Source organism: Cetorhinus maximus, chromosome 5, assembly GCF_964194155.1.
Source record: "Cetorhinus maximus chromosome 5, sCetMax3.hap1.1, whole genome shotgun sequence".
Lineage (NCBI taxonomy): Eukaryota > Metazoa > Chordata > Chondrichthyes > Lamniformes > Cetorhinidae > Cetorhinus > Cetorhinus maximus.
This window is the reverse complement of record NC_135883.1, coordinates 69569692-69591859: the sequence shown is the minus strand read 5'-3', so window position 1 is coordinate 69591859 and position 22168 is coordinate 69569692. Positions and strand designations below refer to the sequence as shown.

Below are 22168 nucleotides of genomic sequence, written 5' to 3'. Positions count from 1 at the left end.
AGTTAGCTTGGTGGATGAGTTCATATTGTATTTTGGACAGTTTCTCAGAACAATACGCTCTGGAACCAACCAAGGAACAGACCATTTTAGATCTGGTCATTTGTAATGAGACAAGATTAATAATTTCATAGTAAAGGATCCTTGAGGCAAGAATGATTTATAACATGTTAGAATTTTATATTCTGTTTGTTATGAAGTGGCAGGTGATACGTGCCAGGCGGACCAAATCCACAAGGAAAACTTGGCCATGCTATCCCAACAGTTTTGCGATTTGTATTTATTATGAGAAGATTTGTGCACTGAATTCAGAAGTAATGAGTCCACTAGCACCTTTAGAGATTTTAAAAACTAAAACAAAACATTTATTAACAAAAGAAAAGATTTCAAGCACATATATAAGGTATCAGTTACTTAATACTATAACAAATTCCAAAATTCCTAATAAACCTGACTCCCAACTACACACCCCCTTTAAGGCAACAGTCCAAAATAGATTTTAAATTTAAAGAGCAAGCCAGCAAGTTTACCACAGCACCCACTTGACAGTGGAATTCCAAAGGCTTTCCTCCACCTTTGGTTACAGAACACAGCAGATTTCCGCAAAAGTGGCTGGAGGTTTCCCCAGGGCTGTTTTACATGGTGCTCTTAGATTTTACATGGCCCCTCACACAGCCTTCCATTCCTCCTTGTATATGTTTCGCTCTCTTTAATCTGTATATTCCACTGTTCTTTATGTCTTTGGAAATTTACTTTTCCCTTAATATAAAAATGGTGCCAATATGGTCAATACCTTTGAGGAAAATAAATATACTGCTTGGCCTTGCTTATCTTGTTAGTTGTAAACATCCTATCATCCCTTTGAAACCTAAACAACCCCTTCACTTATCTAAAAATGCAACTTTCTTTCACACCCTACATGCTAGGCCCTCACCTATTTTTAATCGCCAGCATTCCAAATGCCTTTTACCCCTAACTTCTTTTGATAATTTCAAACTTGCAATCTATCTGACTCTAATTCAATTAAATCAGCTACACAGACAACCATCCACACTCACACCCCTAAACCTACTTACAATAAACTACAATAATATAATGAAAAAAAATGTTAGTTTCATGACAAGTTTGAGGGTACGACACTTGGGTCTTAAACTTAAACAAAAGGCAACCGCAAAGGTATGAAGACAGAGTTGACTAGACTGGGAAAATAGGTTAAAAAGTAAGATGATAGATACATATCTCAAATGTCTGCCATTGTTTCGTAACTCTCAACAAAAGTTATATTCTATTGAGAAAGTGCAGCCTTCTTGAAGATTCTATCTGTGGCTAACTAAGGAAGTTAAGGATGGTATCAGATTGAAAGAAAAGGGGTACAATTCTGCGAAGATTAGTGGTAGGTCAGAAGATTAGGAACATTTTAGAAACCAGCAAAGAACGACTAAAAAATGATAGAGGGAGAAATTAGAATGAGAGTAGCTAGCAAGAGAGAAAAAAGGCAGTAAAAGCTTCTACAAGTATATAAAAAGGAAGAGACTGGGACATTAATAATGGGAAACAATGAAATGGCAGAAACTTTGAACAAGTATTTTGAATCTGTCCCCTCAGTATAAGACACAAAAGGCCTCTCAATAATAATAGAAAATCAAGCTGGCAAAAGGGAGGCAGGAACATAAAACAATCACGATCACTAGAGAAAAAGTATTGGGAAAACTAATGGAACTGAAGGCTGACAAGTCCCTTGGACCTGATGGCCTGCATTCTAGGGTCCTAAAAGAAGTGGCTGCAAAGATAGTAGATGCATTGGTTGTAATCTTCCAAAATTCCTTAGATTCTGGAGAGGTCCAAGAGGATTGGAAAACTTCAAATGCTACACCTCTATTCAAGAAAGGAGGGAGACAGAAGCAGGAAACTGTGGCCAGTTAACCTAATATCTGTCACTGGAAAAATGCTAGACTATTATTAAGAAAATAGTAGCAGCACATTTAGAAAATCATAATTCAATCAAGAAGAGTCAGCATGGTTTATGAAAAGGAAATTTTGTTTGATATATTTATTAGTGCACTTTAAGGATGTAACAACAGGGTGGATAAAGAGGAACCAGTAGATATATCATAATTTGGATTTCCCAAATGGCACTCGATAAGATGCCACATAAAAGGTTACTGCACAAAATAAGAGCTCATGATGCTGGGGTGATATATTAGCATGGATGGAGGATTGACTAACTAACAAGAAAGACAGGAATCAAGATAAATGGGTCATTTTTCAGGTTGGCAAACTGTAACTAGTGGGGCACTGCAGGAATCAGTGCTGGGGCCTCAACTATTTACAATCTATACTAATGACTTGAATGAAGAGACAGAGGACGGAATCATCCCAGATTTACACTAAGTGAGGTAGTGGGCAGTAAAAGGACGTTTTACCCGCTGTCCGCAATGGTGACTTTTCGCTCCGTGTTGTCCCATTCCCGCCTTATTAATTGTGCAGCCACAGGAAACATGCCGTCTTGCTGGTGGGCGTCCTCCAAGTTGCCTGCTACACCTTTACCTTGCTGCTTCCTCACACAGGGTGCCATATTTAAACAGCAGCTGCGCGAACACTTCTCAATGCTTGCAGCCCAGGAGGGCACCGGTGAAGACATGGCCTCAAAATCCAAGAAGAGTGCAGCCCCCCGATTCAGTGACGCATCCCTGGGTCACTTTGTGGACACTGTGGAGGCCCGCCATGATGTCCTCTAGCCCCCGCTCTGGCTGCAGGAGGCCAGTCAGTCTCACCACTCTGGCTTGGGAGGCGGTGACAGAGGTGGTCGGTGCCAATGCTGCACAGAAGAGGTAGGCCATCCAGCAAAGAAAATGGATGAATGACCTCATCTGTGCCACCAGGGTAAGGCAATCATCTCATCACTCTAAACTCTCACATTCACAAGGCCATCACACATTCACTGGCATTGCACTCACTGCCAGCTCAACAACATCACCACTCACTCTCTCACACACACCCTCGCATCACCATCTGGCCTCAACTCCTCTAGAGACTGCTTCCTCAGCCCTCACCATCTTGAGGCCACTTGCACAGATCAACATGTGCTCCCCTTTCCCCAGTACAGCCCTCACCCTGCAGCCTCTTCCCTTGCCTGAGGCCACTTCACCTCCTTCCTCAAGCAAGCCCTAGACTTGCAGCTGTTGATAAACCACCCTTGCCTTACAGCTGCTCTGGTGAGCCCCCCCCTAAACGTGATGTAGTGCTGCCTGTGTGAAGTCTGGCGCTAATGATTCTAAGTGCTGCCCGAAGAAAGGTAGGTAAATAAACCTCGAAGTCCCAAGTGAAAAATGTCAGTGTGCAATCATGCCGACATGCGTGGATGATTCTGGCAAGTGGGGATTATAATTAGATGCAAATATATTAAAATTATGTTACTGACATCCGGCGATGGGAAACACGGTCTGCCATTGACTGGTAGAGCAGACAATTGCAAACTGGTTTCACGATGGTGTAAAACCGATTTTTGGCCTTCTCGCCATATTGTCCACTCATGCCCGTCACGATGCCCGTTGCCAACGGGGGTGGAAAATTCCAGAGTGAGTCTATAGTAGCCACATTTGCTGACTAAACAAAGATAGGAAGGAAAGCAAGTTGTGAAGAAGACGCAGAGAGTCTGAAAAGGGAAATGGATTAGTTAAGTGAGTGGAATAGAAATGGAGAGCAATTGCAGAATGTTGCGGTACAGAGAAATCGGGTGTGCTCATACATGAATCACAAACAAGTTAGCATGCAGATACAGCAAGTAATTAAGAAGGCAAGTAGAATGCTGGCCTTTATTGTAAGGGGGATGGAGTATAAAAGTTGATAAGTCTTGCTACAACTGTATAAGATATTGACGAGACCACACCTAGAGCACTGACTACAGCACTACTTGCAATGGAGGCAGCTCGGAGAAGGTTCACTTGGTTGATTCTTGGGACAAAGGAGTGGTCTTATGAGGAACAACTGAGAAGGTTGGGCCTATATTCATTGGAGTTCAGAAGAATGAGAGGGTTCTTATTGAAACATAAAAGATTCTGAGGAGGCTTGACAGGGTAGATCCTGAAAGGATGTTTCCCCTCGTGGGGGAATCTAGAACTAGGAGACACGGTTTCAAAATTAAAGGTCTCCCATTTAAGATGGAGTTGAGGAGAATTTTCTTTGAGAGGGTCATTAATCTTTTGAATCCTCTTCCCCAGAGAGCAGTGGAGACTAGGTAATAAATTGAAAGCTGTGTTAGACAGATTTTTGATCTATGAGGGAGTCCGGGGTTAGTGGGGTCAGGCAGGCAAGTGGAGTTCAGGCCACAATCAGATCAGCCATAATCTTATTGAATGGCAGGGCAGGCTCGAGGACCAAATGGCCTACTGCTCCTATTTGTAATGATCTTTATGCTCCAAAGGTTGTGCTGTTTGCCCAGTGCCAGAGTTAACGACACCTTCTGATGAACTTGGAGTGGGAGGGGGGAGGATCCAGTTGTTGTAGCCCAAGTAGGATCCAGTGACATATATGACCAATTACGAATGATGTTCTGCTGAGAGATTTTTAAGAGTTTGGGGGTAAATTAAAAAGCAGAATCCCCAAGCGGGTAATCTTTGAATTGTTACAAGAGCTACGTGCCAGTTGGCATAGGGATAAAAAGGTTAGAAGGTTAATTATGTGGCTGAAGGAGTGGTGTGAGAGGCATGGATTTTGCTTCATGGGTTATTGGCACCACTACTGGGAAAAGAGGGAACTGTTCCACTGGGACAATCTCCAGTGAGCATGGCTGAGTATCCACAGCTCTCTGTGGTAGAGACTTCCAAAGCTTCACAATTATTTGAATGAAGAAGTTTCTCCTCATTTCAGTCCTAAATAGCCAGATCCTTATTCTGATGCTGTGACCCCATGTTCAAGATTCCCTTTAAGAATTGTATATGTTTCAATTAGATCATCTCTCATTCTTCTAAACTACTAGAAATATAGGCCTGGTCTACTCAATCTCTCCTCATAGGACAATTCCCTTAGTTCAGGAACCAGTCTAGTGAACCTTATTTGCAATTCCTCTAGGCCATATATGTCCTTTCTTGGGTAGACAGACCAAAGCTGCACATAGTACTACAAGTGACCTCAGCAATGCCCTGTATAATTGTAGTAAGACTTCTTTACTACCACACTCTATATTCCCTTTGTAACAAAAGATAACCTACCATTTGCCTTTCTAATTGTTTGGTGAATCTGCATATTAACTCTGTGCTTTGTGTACAAGGACAGCCAGGTCTCTCTGAATGCAAATACTTTCCAAAGTTACCGGTTAAAAATATTCTTCTATATTTTTCCTACCAAAGTGGAGGTGACTTCACTCTTTGTCACATTGTATTCTATCTGCCATTTTCTTGCCTACTCACCCAACCTGTCTATTATCACTCTGCAACCTCTTTGTGTCTACCTCATTGCTTACTTTCCCACCTAACTTTGTATCAACAGCAAAATTTGGATATGTTATATTCTGTCCCCTCATCTAAGTCATTAATATAGATTGTAAATCGCTGATGCCCAAGTACTGATCCTTGAGGTACCCTGCTAGTTACACGGTAATATGATTTAGCAGAGTCAACATAGATTTATGAAAGGGAAATAGTGTTTGACAAATCTGTTAAGTTGTGAGGATGTGACTAGGAGAATGGATAAGGGGGAACCATTGGGTTTAGTGTATTTGGATTTTCAAAAAAACATTCGATAAGGTGCCACACAAAATTAGGGCTCATGGGATGGGGGTAATATATTAGCACAGATGGAGGGTTAGTTAATGGACAAAAGTCAAAGTAGGAATAAATAAGACATTTTCAAGTTGACAGGCTGTAGATAGTGGGGTACCTCAAGGATCAGTACTTGGGCCTCAGCTATTTACAAGCATTATAGATGACTTAGGTGATGGGACTAAGTGTAATGTATCCAAATTTGCTGATGATTCAAAGTAAGGTGGGAAACTAAGCATTAAGGAGGATGCAAAGAGGCCGTAGAGGGATATAGACAGGTTGACTGGGTAGGCACATGTGGCAGATGGATTACAATGTGGCAAAGAGTGAAGTAATCCACATGGTAGGAAAAATATAAAAGGAGAATATTTTTAAATGGTGAGACTGGAAAGTGTTTGCATTCAGAGGGACTTGGGTGTCCTTGGACATGAATTACATAAAGTTAAATTGCAGATTCAGCAAGCAATTAGGAAAGCTAAATGATATGTTAGCTTTTGATACAAAGGGGTTAGAGTACGAGTAAAGAAGTCTTACAATAATTATACAGGGTATTGGTGAGGCCACATCTGGAATACTGTGTGCTGTTTTGGTTTTATTACCTAAGGAAGGACATAGATGCCGTATAGGGAGTGCAGGAGGTTCATGACTGCTTCTGAGGGGATTGTCCTATGAGGAGAGATTGAGTAGACTAGGCCTTTATCCTCAGGAGTTTAGAAGAATGAGAGGTGATCTAATTGAAAATTCTTAAGGTGCTTGACAGGGTGGATGCTGAGAAAATGTTTACCCTGGCTAGGGAATCTTGAACACAAGGTTTCAGTCTCAGAATGAGGGGTCAGCCATTCATCACTGAGATGAGGACAAATTTGTTCACTCAAAAGGGTTATGAATCCTTGAATGTTTTTTATCCCAGAGAGCCATGAATGCTCAAGCATTGAGTTTATTCACGATAGATTTTTGGATACTCAGGGAATGAAGGGATATGAGGAGAGTGTGGGAAGGTGGAGTTGAGGCAGATGATCAGCTATGATCTTGTTGAATGACAAAGCCAGCTCAAAGGGCCAAATGGCCTACTCCAGCTCCTATTCTGTTATTGTGATGGATTGAGAAGGATGAGGAGGAATAGTTTACCATGGCCATTCACATGGGATGTCATTTATGATTTTGATATAGTTAGGTTAACTGAGTGGGTAAAAAGGTGACAGATGGAGTATAATGTAGGGACATGTGAAGTCATTCCCTTTGGCAATAAGAATTTTAAAAAGCAGAATATTTTTAAAAAGGGATGAAACTTTTTAATGTTCACGTTCAGAGAGACTTGAGTGTACTCGTACAAGGACACAAGTTAGCATGTAGGTACAGCAAGCAAGGCAAGTGGTACGTTGGCGTTTATTGCAAGGGGATTAGAGTTCAACAATAAGGAAGGCATGCTACAATTGTCCAACACTTTAGTGAGATCACACCTGGAGTACTGTGTGCAGTTTTGGTCTCTATATCTAAGGAAGGATATACTTGCTTTGGAGGTGGTACAGCAAACGTTCACTGGATTGGTTCCTGGGATGAGAGGCTTGTCCTATGAGGAGAGGCTGAGTAAATTGGACCTATATTCTCTGGAGTTTGGAAGAATGAGAGGGCTTCTGATTGAAACACACAAGATTCTGAAGGGGCCTGAAAAGGTAGATACAGAGGTTGGGCTGCATTTTCACAAGAGTTGGGCCAACTCTGGAGGCATTTAAAAAATGGCAGGCGGGACATGGATGCAGAATTTCCGCCCCTATTTCTGGCAGATTCCATTTTTACTGATGGGGATGGTGGGTGAATCACAAGGCAGGAAACCCAGACTCAGCAAGGCCATTTGAAATTCAAACAGACCCCCTTTTTTTTTTTGCTGCGCCAAGGACGTTAACGCGCAGTGTGGGAACCAAGATTTTTATGGAGGAAGCATGCTTGTGAAGGCTGGATTTAAAAATGAAAAAAACACAGGCTGCAGCTTTCAGTTAGAGTAAAAAAACTGCTTCAGTGCATTGATTGAAAAGCCATCTGGTGTAGCTTAGAAGAAAACCACACACCACACACGCCCGATGTCACCCCGTGTCATTTTATGCATTGGCAGGTGGGCCCCACCCTCCACTTGCTGACCGGAAGATGCAGCCCATGGAGTTCTAGGATAGCTGGGTTGAAATTGGGAACAAACACATATTCGAGGAGTTTGGAGAGAAAAGGGAGATTGGAGAGGGGGACTGTAGTTTGCAAGGAGAGAAGGGTCAAGGATGGATATTTTGAGAAGAGAGGTAATGACAGCAGATTTGAAGGAGGAAGAGAATAGGGGGAAATAATAAAGGCTGCTGAGCTTAGACTTAGTGATGAAGAAGCCTGTAAGCTCCATATAGTTATTGTTGGTGTTGACTATGAAGGAGTCAGGGGAAAGGGATTTAAAAGATGGTTTGTAGTGGAGAAGAAAAGTCAGGGGTTATCATTGCTGTTAAGGATGATTCTGGAATGGCATCTGGTGTTGGCAGGATAGGGCAGGACCTGATAGTGCTTGATGTGGTTCAGTCAGATGTGGTGGCAAATGGCTGAACCAGTTGTCTGCCACAAATGTTCTAGTCTGCATCCGTTGGAGGATCAACCAGGGTTGAGAGTATTGGTTTTAATGGGGACTAGGGCATTAGATTGATAGCTACAAAAGTGTTGTGAATGAAGGGCCAATGGCTGGAATAGTTGGGAATTTGAGAGTGCAGTTTTAATGACTTGGGGAGAGATTTTTCCCAGGGTGGATGCAGAAGGAAGGGAGTTGGAAGGGGAGAGGGGAATATTGGTGGCGAGGGATACAAGAAAGTGATCAGAAATGGCCTTAGCTGTGATTGACACAATGGGAATAGCAAGGCCACATGACTGTTTTACATGGACAAAACTTTGCAGTGTAATTGGACTATAATTCTATCAGGATGCACTTTTATGGAGCCATTATATTATGCAATTTGTATCAATGCAAAATTTGGCCTTACATCAATGTTAATATACACCCTGAATAATTTCTTGTTAGGTTTTCAAACTATTTTAAACCTAGTCCTGCTTAGCTCAACATAATAGTTGCTCCAGTAATCAAGTTGTTATGTCAGCAATCAATGTGCTTTGATTTTTCTTCCATAATATTTCCCTTCCTCTTCTTACAGTAATAGCTCCAGTCACGCCCTAGCACATGAAAAGAATTTAGGATGAAATTACTGTGAACAAATTGTGTTACAATTTTCAGGTAGTCTAATGGAGCAATTAAAGTTCTGCCATACTTATAAGGATGTAGCTTTGTAATGAAGTTTGTATTTGAGTTACTTGCTATCATGTTAAATAATGTATTTAATTACAAAAATAGGAAGAAATCACTGATCTTAAGGAACGACTGGCAGTATTGGAAGCTAAAGACCATCAGCTGAGTATAGAAATAGAAGGACAAAGCAGACTCATACACTCATATGATTGTGAGCTTCCTTCTTTATCAACTCTATCGGCTATTGAGTTACAAGATCTGAGTAAGATATTGGAGGATGTTCTGCCATTACGAAATAAAATCATCTTCAATGCAAAGCTTCCTGAAGATATAAAGAGGTAAAAGAATATTTAGATATTACTTGACAGTCAAATTGGCCTTGTAATACAATAGGTGATTTAAAGAAAATCTTATATATGTAGTCTAATGACTCAGGGATATCCCAAAACACTTCTCATACAATGAATTATTTTGAATTGCTAATTTATATATGGCAACCAGTTTGTGCACAGCAAAGATCCCCACACAACACTGAGATAAACATCCTAATTAATCTACCTTTGGTGATATTAGTTGATGGAGAATTGTTGCTCAGGACACTGAGGGAATTTCCTTCTCTATTTTGAATCGTTGGATCTTCAACATCCAACTGAACCATTGAACATGCATACAGGGCCTGATCTTAACATCTCATTTGAAAGAAGCATTTCTTCAAATAAAGGGTAATGAAAAGCAGGAACTCTTTGTTGCAAAAAGCTGTTGAGGTTAAGTGAATTGAAAATTTCAAAACTGGTAACTCTTTCGAGTTATCAACAGATCGCATGTAACTCTTTCGAGTACATTCACAGTTCTTGGTTTCCGGGAGTGGGACATGAACCCACAACCTTCTGACTCAAAGGCAAGGGTGGTTGACTTCCAATAAAGTGTTTTTCTTGTCCCGCGGAGTCATTAAATGGAATCTCATTACGTTGGTTGGATGATCTCACCTGGTTTTGGATAAGTAAATGTATGAAAAGGCACATGTAGTTATAGACCAGATTTTCATGTATAGATTGAAGTTCATTTTGACTGGTAATATAATGAGTTTAGTCACAATTGTAAATAATTCATGGAACAGAACATTCTGTCTCTTCCACCACCATCTGGTGCACTACTATTTCATGATGTTTGTCATTTCCAGACCATGTTGTTAATTGTATTCCCCTGCAACTCTTGTGACTACCTCCCTTTGGGATGGACTTTGTCTTGCTGCGCAACTAAATTTTTAAAAACAAGTGACAAAGTATTTGGGCTAGACCAAATGGAGGTCAATTTCTATTTCAACTGTTAAGCTTAGAGGTATGTGCAAAATGAAAGGAATATGCATAAAGTTGGTTTTTGAAAAATAGCTTTGTTGCCAGGATTCATTTATGTTATGTTTTTTTTTCTCAGAGCCACGTTAGTTTTAAGGTAGTTTGTTGCTCTTAGCAATGCTAACCAATATATGGTTTTGTGATAAGACGTGACAATCATATTTCCCTTGCAGATGTATGTGCAAAGTCGGGTGTTGCTGGTCTGATTTTGCATACGTGCATAAAAACAAGATTTTTCTGACTAAGAGCAAACTTATACATTTAAATGAGCTACTACTGATTAGATAATTGTTTACTTATGACATAGCACTACCCATTTTTCTAAAGAGGAATGGCTTCCCTTATTAAATTTCTTACAAAAGGTTTAAGATCTTAAACCTGTGCACATGACGATCTCTTTCTTCTCTCTCAAAAAAACTTAGGATTTTTTGGTTGTAATTTTATTTTTTTCTAATGACAAATAGTGTTGGCTGCTTGTGCTCAGGAAGCACTGGGATCAAGGAGCATGTTACAGGTTCACATGGATGAAAAATGATTGAAATACTGTAAATTGTAATTGCAAAAACATATTTTTTAGGCTTCAAAAGAAAGAACAATCACTAAATATGGCTATTAAGACAGCTACTACCAAGGTAAGCCCAATATGTAAAAAGAAAACTCTCAGCATATAATTTTAGTGCCCACCCCTCACTAATTACTATTGAATACCAAGTTATAAGACTGTCCTTTTTGCACGTTTTTCCTTGTTTGCATTGTTTCGTATTATTTATCACATGCATCCACAAGAATGATGTTGAAGAAAAATTGGAAATAAATTACGTATTTGAATAAATAGTATAGAGAAATATAATTGTTGCACCTGCTGGCAAGGCCAGCATTTGTTGCCTATCCCTAATTACCCTTGAATTATCTGGCTTGCTAGGCCACTTCAAAGGGCAGTTGTTGTAGGTCTGGAGCATATGTAGGCTAGACCAGGTAAGGATAGCAGATTTTCTTTCCTAAAGGACATTAGTGAACCAGATGGGTTTTTACAACAATCGATGGAAGTTGTCATGGTCACCATCACGGATTAGCTTTCAGTTCCAGATTTTATTAATTGAATTTAAATTCCACCAGCTGCTGTGGTGGGATTTGAACCCATGTCCTGAGAACATTAGCCTGGGTCTCTGAATTTCTAGCCCAGTGATGTTACCACTGGGACATGAAATCCAAAGTTATAGGAGAAATTTGCAGAATTGAATATTTTCTAATTGGAGAAAGCATAGTGAAAGGGGAATTGATGATAAATGTCAGATGCGCCTGTGGCGAATCCTTACTGCTGACCAGGCCAGAGAATGTGGAGTTGGGGAAAGTGCCTCATCTCTCCTGATACCATTTTAAATTGTCCATTGACCTCCTTTGTTAGAAGGCTGAGAAAGAAAAAGCCTTTAAATAAAACTTCAGGAATCCAAGCCAAGTTTAAGTGTGGGCCAACCCCATCCTCCAAATGGGCCCCTCCAAATCAGGCAAATTGGTATACCTTTTGTTGACCCTTTGCTTTCCAAAAGTTAACATGTTTGTTCCCAGTAAGCATTTTCTGTAGAGATTCCCTTTCTGTGTCCACACGTGTTACATTTATGATTACCTGTAGGCGCTGTAACAAAATTTTGTCCATTTCAAGCATATTTTTCCATCACAGGAAACTGTAACTCTGTAATTACATATTTAAAAGCTTGGTTTAATTCTCTCTGATGGCCTTCAATAGGGTACTGAGAAGATTTACCAGAATGGTATCAGGGATGAGGATCTCCAGTTATATGAGGGAATAGAGAGGCAGGAATTTTACTCCTTACAGCAGAGAAGGTAAATTGGGAGAGTTATTAAACGTTTCAGAATCATGGAGGGCTTTGATAGAGAAAATGTTTCCACTGGCAGGAAGATCGATGGCCAAAGGGAACAGATTTAATATAATTCTCAAAGTAATGAGAGAGGCTCTGAGGAAAATAGTATTTGCTCAGCAGCACATTGTTATGATCTGGATTGTACTGCCTGAAAAAATGGTGAAGAAATTCGATAACAACTTTTAAAAGATTGGATATAGACTTGAAAAGGAAACAAATTGCAGGGCTTTGGGAAATGAGCAGGGGAGTGAGACTAATTATGTAACTCTCAAAGAATTAGCACAGGCCCATTGGGTGAATAATTTCTCAAGTTGCAATGTGTCAGCCATTTTGGTAAAGGTATGCTAAATTTTCTGTTTTTGGTCTGATCTCAGGTTGCTTCATTTAATTACTTTCAACCAGAACTTCTAACAGTTGTTAAAACTGCTATCAAATATGATTTTGAAAAGCAAAAAACTGTGGATGGTAGAAATCGGAAATAAAAATATAAAATGCTGGGTACTCAGGTTTGGCAGCATCTGTGGAAAGAGAAACAGAGTTAATGTTTCAGGTTGATGACATTTAATCAGAACTGGGAAAAGTTAGAAATGTAATAGGTTTTAAGCACGGGATAAATGGGAAAAGGAAGACAAGGGAGGTCTGTTGTAGGGTGGAAGGCAGGAGAAATTTAATGTCTGAATGGGCCAGCCTATCCAGCATGGCCCACATCCCATCAAGAAATTTAAAAAAAAATTAGTCTTGCAGGGCCAAAGGGAATGGTGATGGTGATGGGATACGAAAAGAAACAGAAGACGTGCCAAGGGCAGGTGTGCTGCTGTCTGAAAACATAAATGAGAAAAACTAAAATGTGCAAAGAAAAGGAAACAGAATTGGGGAGTGGTGGGGAGCAAGGGGCAGAGATTACAGTCTGAAATTGTTGAACTCAAAGTTGAGTCTGGAAGGCTGTAAAGTGCTCAATCGAAAATGAGGTGCTGTTCCTGGAGTTTACATTGAGCTGCACTGGAAGAATGCAGAAGGTCAAGGACTGAGATGTCAGCTTAAGAGCAAGGTGGAGAATTAAAATGGCAAGCCACCAGAAGCACAGGTTCATGCTTGCACACTGAACGGAGGTGTTCTGTGAAACATTCACCCAATCTATGTTTGCTCCGCCTCATTGTAGAGGAGACCACATTGTGAGCAGTGCATACAAAATTCTAAATTGAAAGAAGTACAGGTAAATCACTGGTTCACCTGGTATGTGTGTTTGGGACCTTGGATGGTGAGGAGAGAGAGGGTAAACAAACAGGTGTTACATCTGCGCTTGCTTGGAAAGGTGCTGTGGGAAGAGGACAGAATGTCGGGTGATAGAGGAGTGGACCAGGGTTTCACAGAGGGAACGGTCCCTTCGGAATGCTGAGAGGGGAGCGGGAGATGTCTGGTGGTGGCGACATTTTTTAAAAATTCATTTATTGAATATGGGCTTCGCTGGCTAGGCCAGCATTTATTGCCCATCCCTAATTGCCCTTGGTAAGGCTGGTAAGCTGCCTTCTTGAGCCACGGCAGTCCCTGTGGTATTGGTGCACCCACAGTGGTGTTAGGGAGGGAGTTCCAGGATTTTGGCCCAACGACAGTGAAGGAACTGCAATATATTTCCAAGTCAGGATGGTGAGTAGCTTGGAGGAGAACTTCCAGGTGGTGTGTTCCCTTGTACCTGCTGTCCATGTCCTTCTAGATGGTAGTGGTTGTGGGTTTGGAAGGTGCTGCCTAAGGAGCCTTGGTGAGTTTCTGCAGTGCATCTTGTATATGGCACACTGCTGTCACTGTTCATCAGTAATGGAAGGAGTGAATGTTTGTGGAAGGGGTGCCAATCAAGTGGGCTGCTTTGTCCTGGATACTGTCAAGCTTCTTGTGTTGTTGGAGCTGCACTCATCCAGACAAGTGGAGAGTATTCCATCACACTCCTGATTTGTGCCTTGTGGGGCTTTGGGGAGTCCAGGTGGTGAGTTACTCACCACGGGATTCCTAGCCTTTGACCTGCTGCTGTAGCCACAGTATTTATATGGCTAGTCCAGTTCAGTTTCTGGGTTGATGGTAACCCACCCAGGATGTTGATAGTGGGGGATTCAGTGATGGTAACGCCATTGAATGTCAAGGGGCGATGGTTAGATTCTCTCGTTGGAGATGGTCATTGCTTGGCACTTTTGTGGCACGAATGTTACTTGCCACTTGTCAGCCCAAGCCTGGATATTTTCAAAGTCTTGCTGCATTTGGATATGGACTGCTTCAGTATCTGAAGAGTCACAAATGCTGCTGAACATTGTGCAGTCATTAGCGAACATCCCCACTTCTGACCTTATGATGGAAGGAAGATCGTTGATGAAGCAGCTGATGATGGTTGGGCCTAGGACATTACCCTGAGGAGCTCCTGCAATGATGTCCTAGAACTGAGATGATTGATCTCCAACAACCACAACCATCTTCCTTTGTGCTAGGTATGACTCCAACCAGCAGAGAGTTACCCCCGCCCTGACCACCACAGATTCCCATTGACTGCAGTTTGCTAGGGCTCCTTGATGCCACACTCGGTCAAATGTTGCCTTGATATTGGAGATGGTGGAAATGGCAGAAGATGATCTTTTGAATACGGATGCTGGTGGGATGGAAGGTGAGGACAAGGAGAACCCTACTGCAGCTCTGAGGGGGAGGGGAAGAGAGTAGAAGTGCAGGAAATGGGTCAGACAGGAATGAAGGCCCTGTAAACCATGATAGGAGGAATCCTTGGTTGAGGAAAAAGGACCTATTAGAGGTGCTGGTATGAAGGGTTGCATCATTGGAACAGATGTGATGGAGATGGAGAAATTTGGAGAATGAAGTGGAATCCTTGCAAGGATGTAGGGTGTGAGGAAGTGTAGTCGAAGTAGCTATGGGAGTTAGTGGAGCTATAATGAATATTTGTAGATAGCCTATCCCAAGAAATGGAGACAGTGAAGTCAAGGGAGGAAAGAGTTGGAGATGGATCATGTGAAGGTGAGAGTTGGGTGTAATTGGAAGCAAAGATGAAGAAGCTTTCCAGTTCAGGGCGATAGCAGGAACTGGCACCAATATAGTCATCAATGCACAGGAAAAGAATTGGGTGATAGAGCTCGAGTAGGGCTGAAATAAGGGATGTTCCACATATCTCAAAGACAAGCATAGCTAGGACCTACAGCAACACCCTATATTTGGAGGGAGTGAGATGAGTTAAGAGAAGTTGGTCAATGAGAGAACATGAGTATTTCTGAAAGAAGAGACATGTCTCAGCTTTTCGTCTTGCACTGATCAGGACGCTTCACAAGATTACCAATATAAGGGGAAACAACAATTTATACTGTATGTGAAGATAGTGCTGATTGTTTGGCAAGTGGACTCTGGTAGAGGCGTTGCCATGGAGAAGGCACCAGCATTGTTTGACTATGCAGGAAATGGGGTCAGAATGTTGCAGTAGCAACATGAGTGGTGTTCGCCACTAATAGGATGCTGCCGTCAAGCCAAAAAGACATTCTGCCTATCACACAAATGAGTAACGTGGTATATGAATTTCAACGCCAGTGTGATGCTAGGTATGTGGACAATACGTTCCAAAGACTGGCAGATTGTATCAAACAGCATGTCCCAGCTGCTGTTCGCAACAGGCAAGGTACAGACCGTACCCAACCAGCCCACGCTTGCAAAACTCAAAACGCAGTGTCCAACATTAGATGTGATTACGCAATTAGACAACATTTGTTAAATAATCCTCAGTGTGCTAAGAATTACACTGACAACCAATTTAAGATGGTCAGTCAGGCTCCCTATGTGGTGTATTTGTGTGTACTGAAAGCTACATATATTAATACACAGGGCCCTGTTCTATGCAGACAGAAAGAACGTATACACACATTGCGCTTGTTTCAGCTGAGCAAAATAAGTAACAACCATTCACTGACTCATTCCTCAGGACAATACCTTGACCAATCAGGGACAAGCTGCCTGGTTTAAATTTCAAACAATCCTTGGTATTGTCAGTCACCATCACTGGTGCATTCTCCATGGCAACGCCTCTACTAATCAGAGTCCACTTGCCAACCAATCAGCATTCTCTTCACATACAGTATAAATTGTTGTTTCCCCTTTATATTGGTAATCTTGCAAAGTGTCCTGATCCGTGCAAGATATAAAGCTTAGATGTGTCTCTTCTTTCAGCAGTACTCAAGTTCTGTACTATCAAACGACCAAATGAGAGAACAAGTTCAGCCAGTCGGAGGAGGGTAGTGGTTGATGGAAACTGGTTGAGCCTCAGTCCAAGGAATAAGCGGAGAGCCATCAAACTGTCTTGGGGAGGGATGGAGGTGTAGAGAGATCGGACATCCATAATGAAGAAAAGATGGTCAGTGTCAGGAATTTGGAAATTGTCAAAAGACAAGAGGGTATCAGAAAAGTCACAAATATAGGTGAGGGAGAGACTGGACAAGGGGAGAAAAAATAGAGTCAAGACAGGAAGAAATCAATTCAATCGGGTGGGAACACAGATGATAGATCTACTAGGACAGTTCACTTTGTGGATCTTGGGAAGAAAGTAGAAGCAGGCTGTTTGGGGTTGGGTGGCTGAGATAGGAAGCCATGGAGGGAAGATATCCAGAGGAGAGAAAGTCAGTAAATGTCCTACAAACAATGGCTTGTTGTTTGGTGGAGGGGTCATGGTCAAGAGGGAGGTAGGAGGAAGTGTCGGAGTGTTGGCATTTGGCCTCTACTAGGTAGAGGTCGGTACGCCAGGCAACAACAGCACCCCCTTTGTCAGTAGATTTGATAATGATGTTAGCGTTGGACCTGAGAGAACGGAGTGTGGCAAGTTCAGAGGACTCCAGGTTAGAGTGAATGAGGGAAGCAGAGAAATTGAAATGGCCAATGTCACACTGGCAGTTCTCAATGAAAAGATCAAGATGATAAGAGGCCAGAGGAAGGGGTCCAGGTGAAGAGAGAATACTGGAGACATGAGAAAGGGTCCACTGAGCATGGAGAAGACTCCTGGCCAAAGGAGTAGGCGAGAAGGCGAAAGTGACGAGCTCAACATGAGGGAGGGGCAGGATTGGCAGCTCAACATTCTGGGATATAGAATCTTCAGGCGAGATGGGAGGGGGTAAAAGAGGAGGAGGCATTGCATTATTAGTTAAGGAGTCAGTTACTGTAGTAAGGAGAGATGATATCTTGGAGGGGGCATCAAATGAAGCTTTGTGGGTAGAGCTTAAGAATAAAAAAGGGGCAGCCACATTGTTAGGTGTTTATTATAGAGCCCCCAGATGGTCAGTGGGAAATTGAGGAGCAAATATGTGCAAAATTTGTGGAGGTGTGTAAAAATAATACCAATAGGGTAAGTATATTAGGTGATTTCAACCTACGCAACATTAATTGGGATAGACATAGTGTTAAGGGCTTTGATGGAGTGGATTTCTTGAAATGTGTACAGGAGAACTTTTTAGGTCAATATGCAGAGGGTCCAACAAGGGACGGCGCAGTGCTGGACCTAATTTTGGGGAATGAAGCCGGACAGGTGGCTGAGGTGGTGGTGGGGGAGCATTTGAGTGATAGCGACCACAACATGGTACAGTTTAAGTTTGTTATGGACAAAGAAATAGACAAGTTGCAATAAAATGTTTTGGATTGGGGGAGAGTGGATTTTAGTAAAATAAGGCAGGATCTGGCCAAGATAGACAAGGAACAGCTACTTGTGGGGAAACATACAGAAGAACAGTGGGGGAGCGTTCAAAAAGGAAATGGGGAGGGTACAGGCTCAACATGTTCCCTCTAGGGTGATAGGAAGGAGTAACAAGCCCAGAGAACCATGGATAACCAGAGATATTCAGGTTACGATGAGAAGGAAAAGAGAGGCTTTTAGCAGATACAAGGGAAGCAAATCAGTGGAGGCATTAGTGGAGTATAGAAGGTGCAGGGTGGAGCTTAAGAAAGCAATTAGGAGAGCAAAGAGGGGATATGAGAAAGCTCTGGCTGGTAAAAGTGGGGAAAATCCCAAGATATTCTATAAGTATATCAATGGGAAGAGGATAATCAGGGAAAGAGTAGGGCCCATAAGGGACCAAGGGGGCAACCTATGGGTGGAGCCAGAGGACATCGCTAGAGTGTTGAACCAATACTTCACATCCGTCTTCAACGAAGAGAATGAGGATGAAGGTACCGAACCTGGGGAGAGAGACTGCAAGGTTCTTGAGCAAATTGATATAGGGAGTGACAAGGTATTGGAGGTGTTGGCAGGCTTAAAAGCGGACAAATCTCCAGGTCCAGATCATTTGTGTCTCAGGCTGCTGAGGGAGGCAAGGGAGGAAATCGCAGGGGCTCTGACCCAAATTTTTAATTCCTCTCTGGCCACGGGGGCGGTGCCAGAGGACTGGAGAACAGCTAATGTGGTTCCGCTATTTAAGAAGGGTTGTAGAGATAAGCCAGGGAACTACAGGCCAGTGAGTCTCATGTCAGTGGTAGGGAAACTATTGGAGAAAATTCTGAAGGAGAGAATCTATCTCCACTTGGAGAGGCAAGGTTTGATCAGGGATAGTCAGCATTGCTTTGTCAGAGGGAGGTTAGGCCTAACAAATTTGACTGAATTTTTTGAAGAGATGACCAGGTGTGTAGGTGAGGGTAGTGCAGTTGATGTAGTATATATGGATTTCAGCAAAGCCTTTTACAAGGTCCCACATGGGAGACTTATAAAGAAGGCAAATGCGCATGGGATACAGGGTAATTTGATAAGGTGGATTCAAAATTGGCTTAGTTGTAGGAGACAGAAGATGATGACAGAATGCTGCTTTAGTGACTGGAAGCCAGTGTCCAGTGGCGTACCACAGGGATCTGTGCTGGGTCCCCTATTATTTGTCATTTATATAAACGACATGGATGACTATGTGGGGGGTAGGATTAGTAAGTTTGCGGATGACACAAAGATTGGCCGGGTGGTTCACAGTGAGATTGAGTGTCTTGGGCTACAGGAAGATATAGACGGGATGGTCAAATGGGCAGATAAGTGGCGGATGGAATTTAACCCTGAAAAGTGTGAAGTGATACACTTTGGAAGGAGTAATTTGACAAGGAAGTATTCAATGAACGGCATGACACTAGGAAGTTCTGAGGAACAAAGGGACCTTGGCGTGTGTGTCCATTGATCTCTGAAGGTAGAGGGGCAGGTTAGTGGGGTGGTGAAAAAGGCATATGGGACACTTGCCTTTATCAATCGAGGCATAGATTACATAAGTAGGGAGGTCATGTTAGAGTTGTATAGAACCTTGGTGAGGCCACAGCTGGAGTACTGTGTGCAGTTCTGGTCGCCACATTATAGGAAGGATGTGATTGCACAGGATGGGGTGCAGAGGAGATTCACCAGGATGTTGCCTGGGATGGAACATTTAAGTGATGAAGAGAGGTTGGATAGACTTGGGTTGTTTTCGTTGGAGCAGAGAAGACTGGGGGAGCGACCTGATCGAGGTATGCAAGATTATGAGGGGCATGGACAGGGTGGATAGGCAGCAGCTGTTCCCCTTAGTTGAAGGGTCAGTCAGGAGGGGACACAAATTCAAAGGTGAGGGGCAGGAGGTTTGGGGGGGGGATGTGAGAAAACGTTTTTACCCAGAGGGTGGTGACGGTCTGGAATGCACTGCCTGGGAAGTTGGTGGAGGCGGGTTGCCTCACAACCTTTAAAAAGTACCTGGATGAGCACTTGGCACCTCATAACATTCAAGGCTATGGGATAAGTGCTGGTAAATGGGATTAGGTAGGTAGGTCAGGTGTTTCTCACATGTTGGTGCAGACTCGCTGGGCCAAAGGGCCTCTTCTGTACTGTGTGATTCTGTGATCATGCAGAACTCAAAATTCATTATGGTGTGGGTGGAAGGGGATAAAGCTGAGTCCTTTGCTAAGGACGGATAATTTAGCATCAGAAAGAGGAAGGTTGGAGGGTGCCGTGAATACATGGCAAGAGGTGAGATTAGAAAAAGGGATGGGGTCAGAGGGAAGTGAAGGGGAAGAAAGATCTGGAGGGGAGTTGGTATCCATGAGTTGTTAGAACTTGCAATCCTTAACACCTGAAAGGAAAATATGGTTGTTCTGCCCCACCCCTACTACCCCAAATTTAATACCAGTTTGATTCAAATCTGGTGACATATCCAGCTACAAAGGCATAAAATGAAGGCATAAATGATCCTAACCTTTAAGTATCAGTAATGGCACTTATTAACATATTTAAATCAGATTTCTGCAGTATAATTGGAAACCTGATTTAAATTTAACAGTTACTGACCAGGTTTCCCATAGCTTGGACCCAGCAATAAAAGTGAGATGGAGGTGACAGGCTTAAGGCAGCAAATGCCTTTTATAACATTCTTTGTGGGCCAAGGAGGAGCAGGAGTACTCTCCCTACCTCTTACAAGAAGCCTTTAGACTTGCCTTTGCTGGTTGCAGCGCCTCTCTCCCTGTCATGTTCAATAAGCTCCGCCATCTGTTCCCCCACTGACCAAAAGCCTTTGTCTCTCCCTCCCCAATTGCCCCACACTTCCAGCCCTACCCCACCAAGCCCTGATCTCTCACTCACTCCCTCCTGACTTTCTTTTTAATTAGATTTTGGTGTGGGCATTGCTGGTAAGGCCAGTGTTGATTACCCTTGGAAAAGTGGTGGTGAGCTACCTTCCAGAATACAATTGAGTGCCTTGCTAGGCTATTTCAGAGGACAGTTATGAAACAACCATGTTGTTGTTGGTATTGAGTCACATATAGGCCAAACTGGGTATGGATGGCAGATTTCTTTCCCTAAAGTACAATAGTAAACCAGATAATGATTTACAACAATCTGATAGTTTCATGGTCACCATTACTTTTAATAGCTTTTTATTCTGAACTTTACACCTTGCAGATCATATTTTGTACTTTCTACAACCTTCTAACTGCATATTAGTTTTAATAAACGGTTATATTTTTATACATTTAGGTATTCAGCAGCCAAAAACTATGCAGCAATCTGAGCAAGAAAGTGAGCAGCATTGAAACAGAACTTCCAACTCTATTAGAAGCCAAAATGTTAGCAATATCAGGTAAGTTGTGTGTAACATAATCAAAGTAATGGGGATTAAATTTCCTCAAAGCAGCCTAAGCAATGTGGTGGAAGATCCATAGTAAAGCTAGGCAGACATCATGAACTAATGCTCTACCGGATTGCCACTTCTACTTGAGACAATAAATCATTAAGTCATTGAGACAGGGGATTGGATAATTACTCTTTGGTTGAAATGGTTGGGAATCCAACGAATGGCTGCTAGGGACCTGCACTCAGTGGACTTTTCACTGATTTAACTGATGTATTTAATGGCTAGCCCTTGGACTGGAAATAAGTCAGACTTTAGGTAAAAGCAAAATACTGCAGATGCTGGAGATCTGAAATAAAAACCAAAGTACTGTAAAAACTCAGCTGGTCTGGCAGCATCTGTTCAGCCTCCCTTTGTACTTGAGGTTGATGATTTTCTAGGTAACTAAGAATCAAAGCAAAAAACAAAGCTGTTTCGGAGAGATAGTGAGGGAAAATAATACAAGAGGAACAAAGGTCTAGTCTGGAAGAAGAGCGCTAATCAGTCTCTGAAAAGTAACTGATTCAAAAACTGTGTTGTAGTATGTTAAAAGTGATGGTATTGTATGCTTTGATGTTTTACGTGCTGTGGCAAGGATTGTGGAATAAATTAAAAATTTGGATTTACTACTCTATTCTTTCATGTAATCTATAAAATAAACAAGTCTTTTCATGTGCTGTGCAATTTATTAATTTAACATGAGACTGTTATGGCCCTGGGCCCACACCATTGTGTGGCTGGATGTTGGGCTGTAAAAATAAGTTTCTGATCATAAGGGATGCAAGTTTCACTTAAAGCAGAA

General features: G+C 42.2%; 1 protein-coding gene across 2 annotated transcripts in view; it reads left to right on the top strand.

Annotated features, from left to right (window-relative positions):
* disc1 (DISC1 scaffold protein) overlaps positions 1-22168 on the top strand; it is a 186870-nt gene that overhangs the window by 54770 nt on the left and 109932 nt on the right. For both annotated transcript variants that reach the window (XR_013576609.1, XM_078541966.1), the window contains 3 exons: positions 9127-9359; positions 10951-11005; positions 21234-21336. Coding sequence is in view for 1 of the 2 variants with exons in the window: in XM_078541966.1 (XP_078398092.1) it covers positions 9127-9359; positions 10951-11005; positions 21234-21336 (391 nt within the window). In the remaining variant the exon portion in view is untranslated. The remainder of the gene's footprint in view (positions 1-9126; positions 9360-10950; positions 11006-21233; positions 21337-22168) is intronic.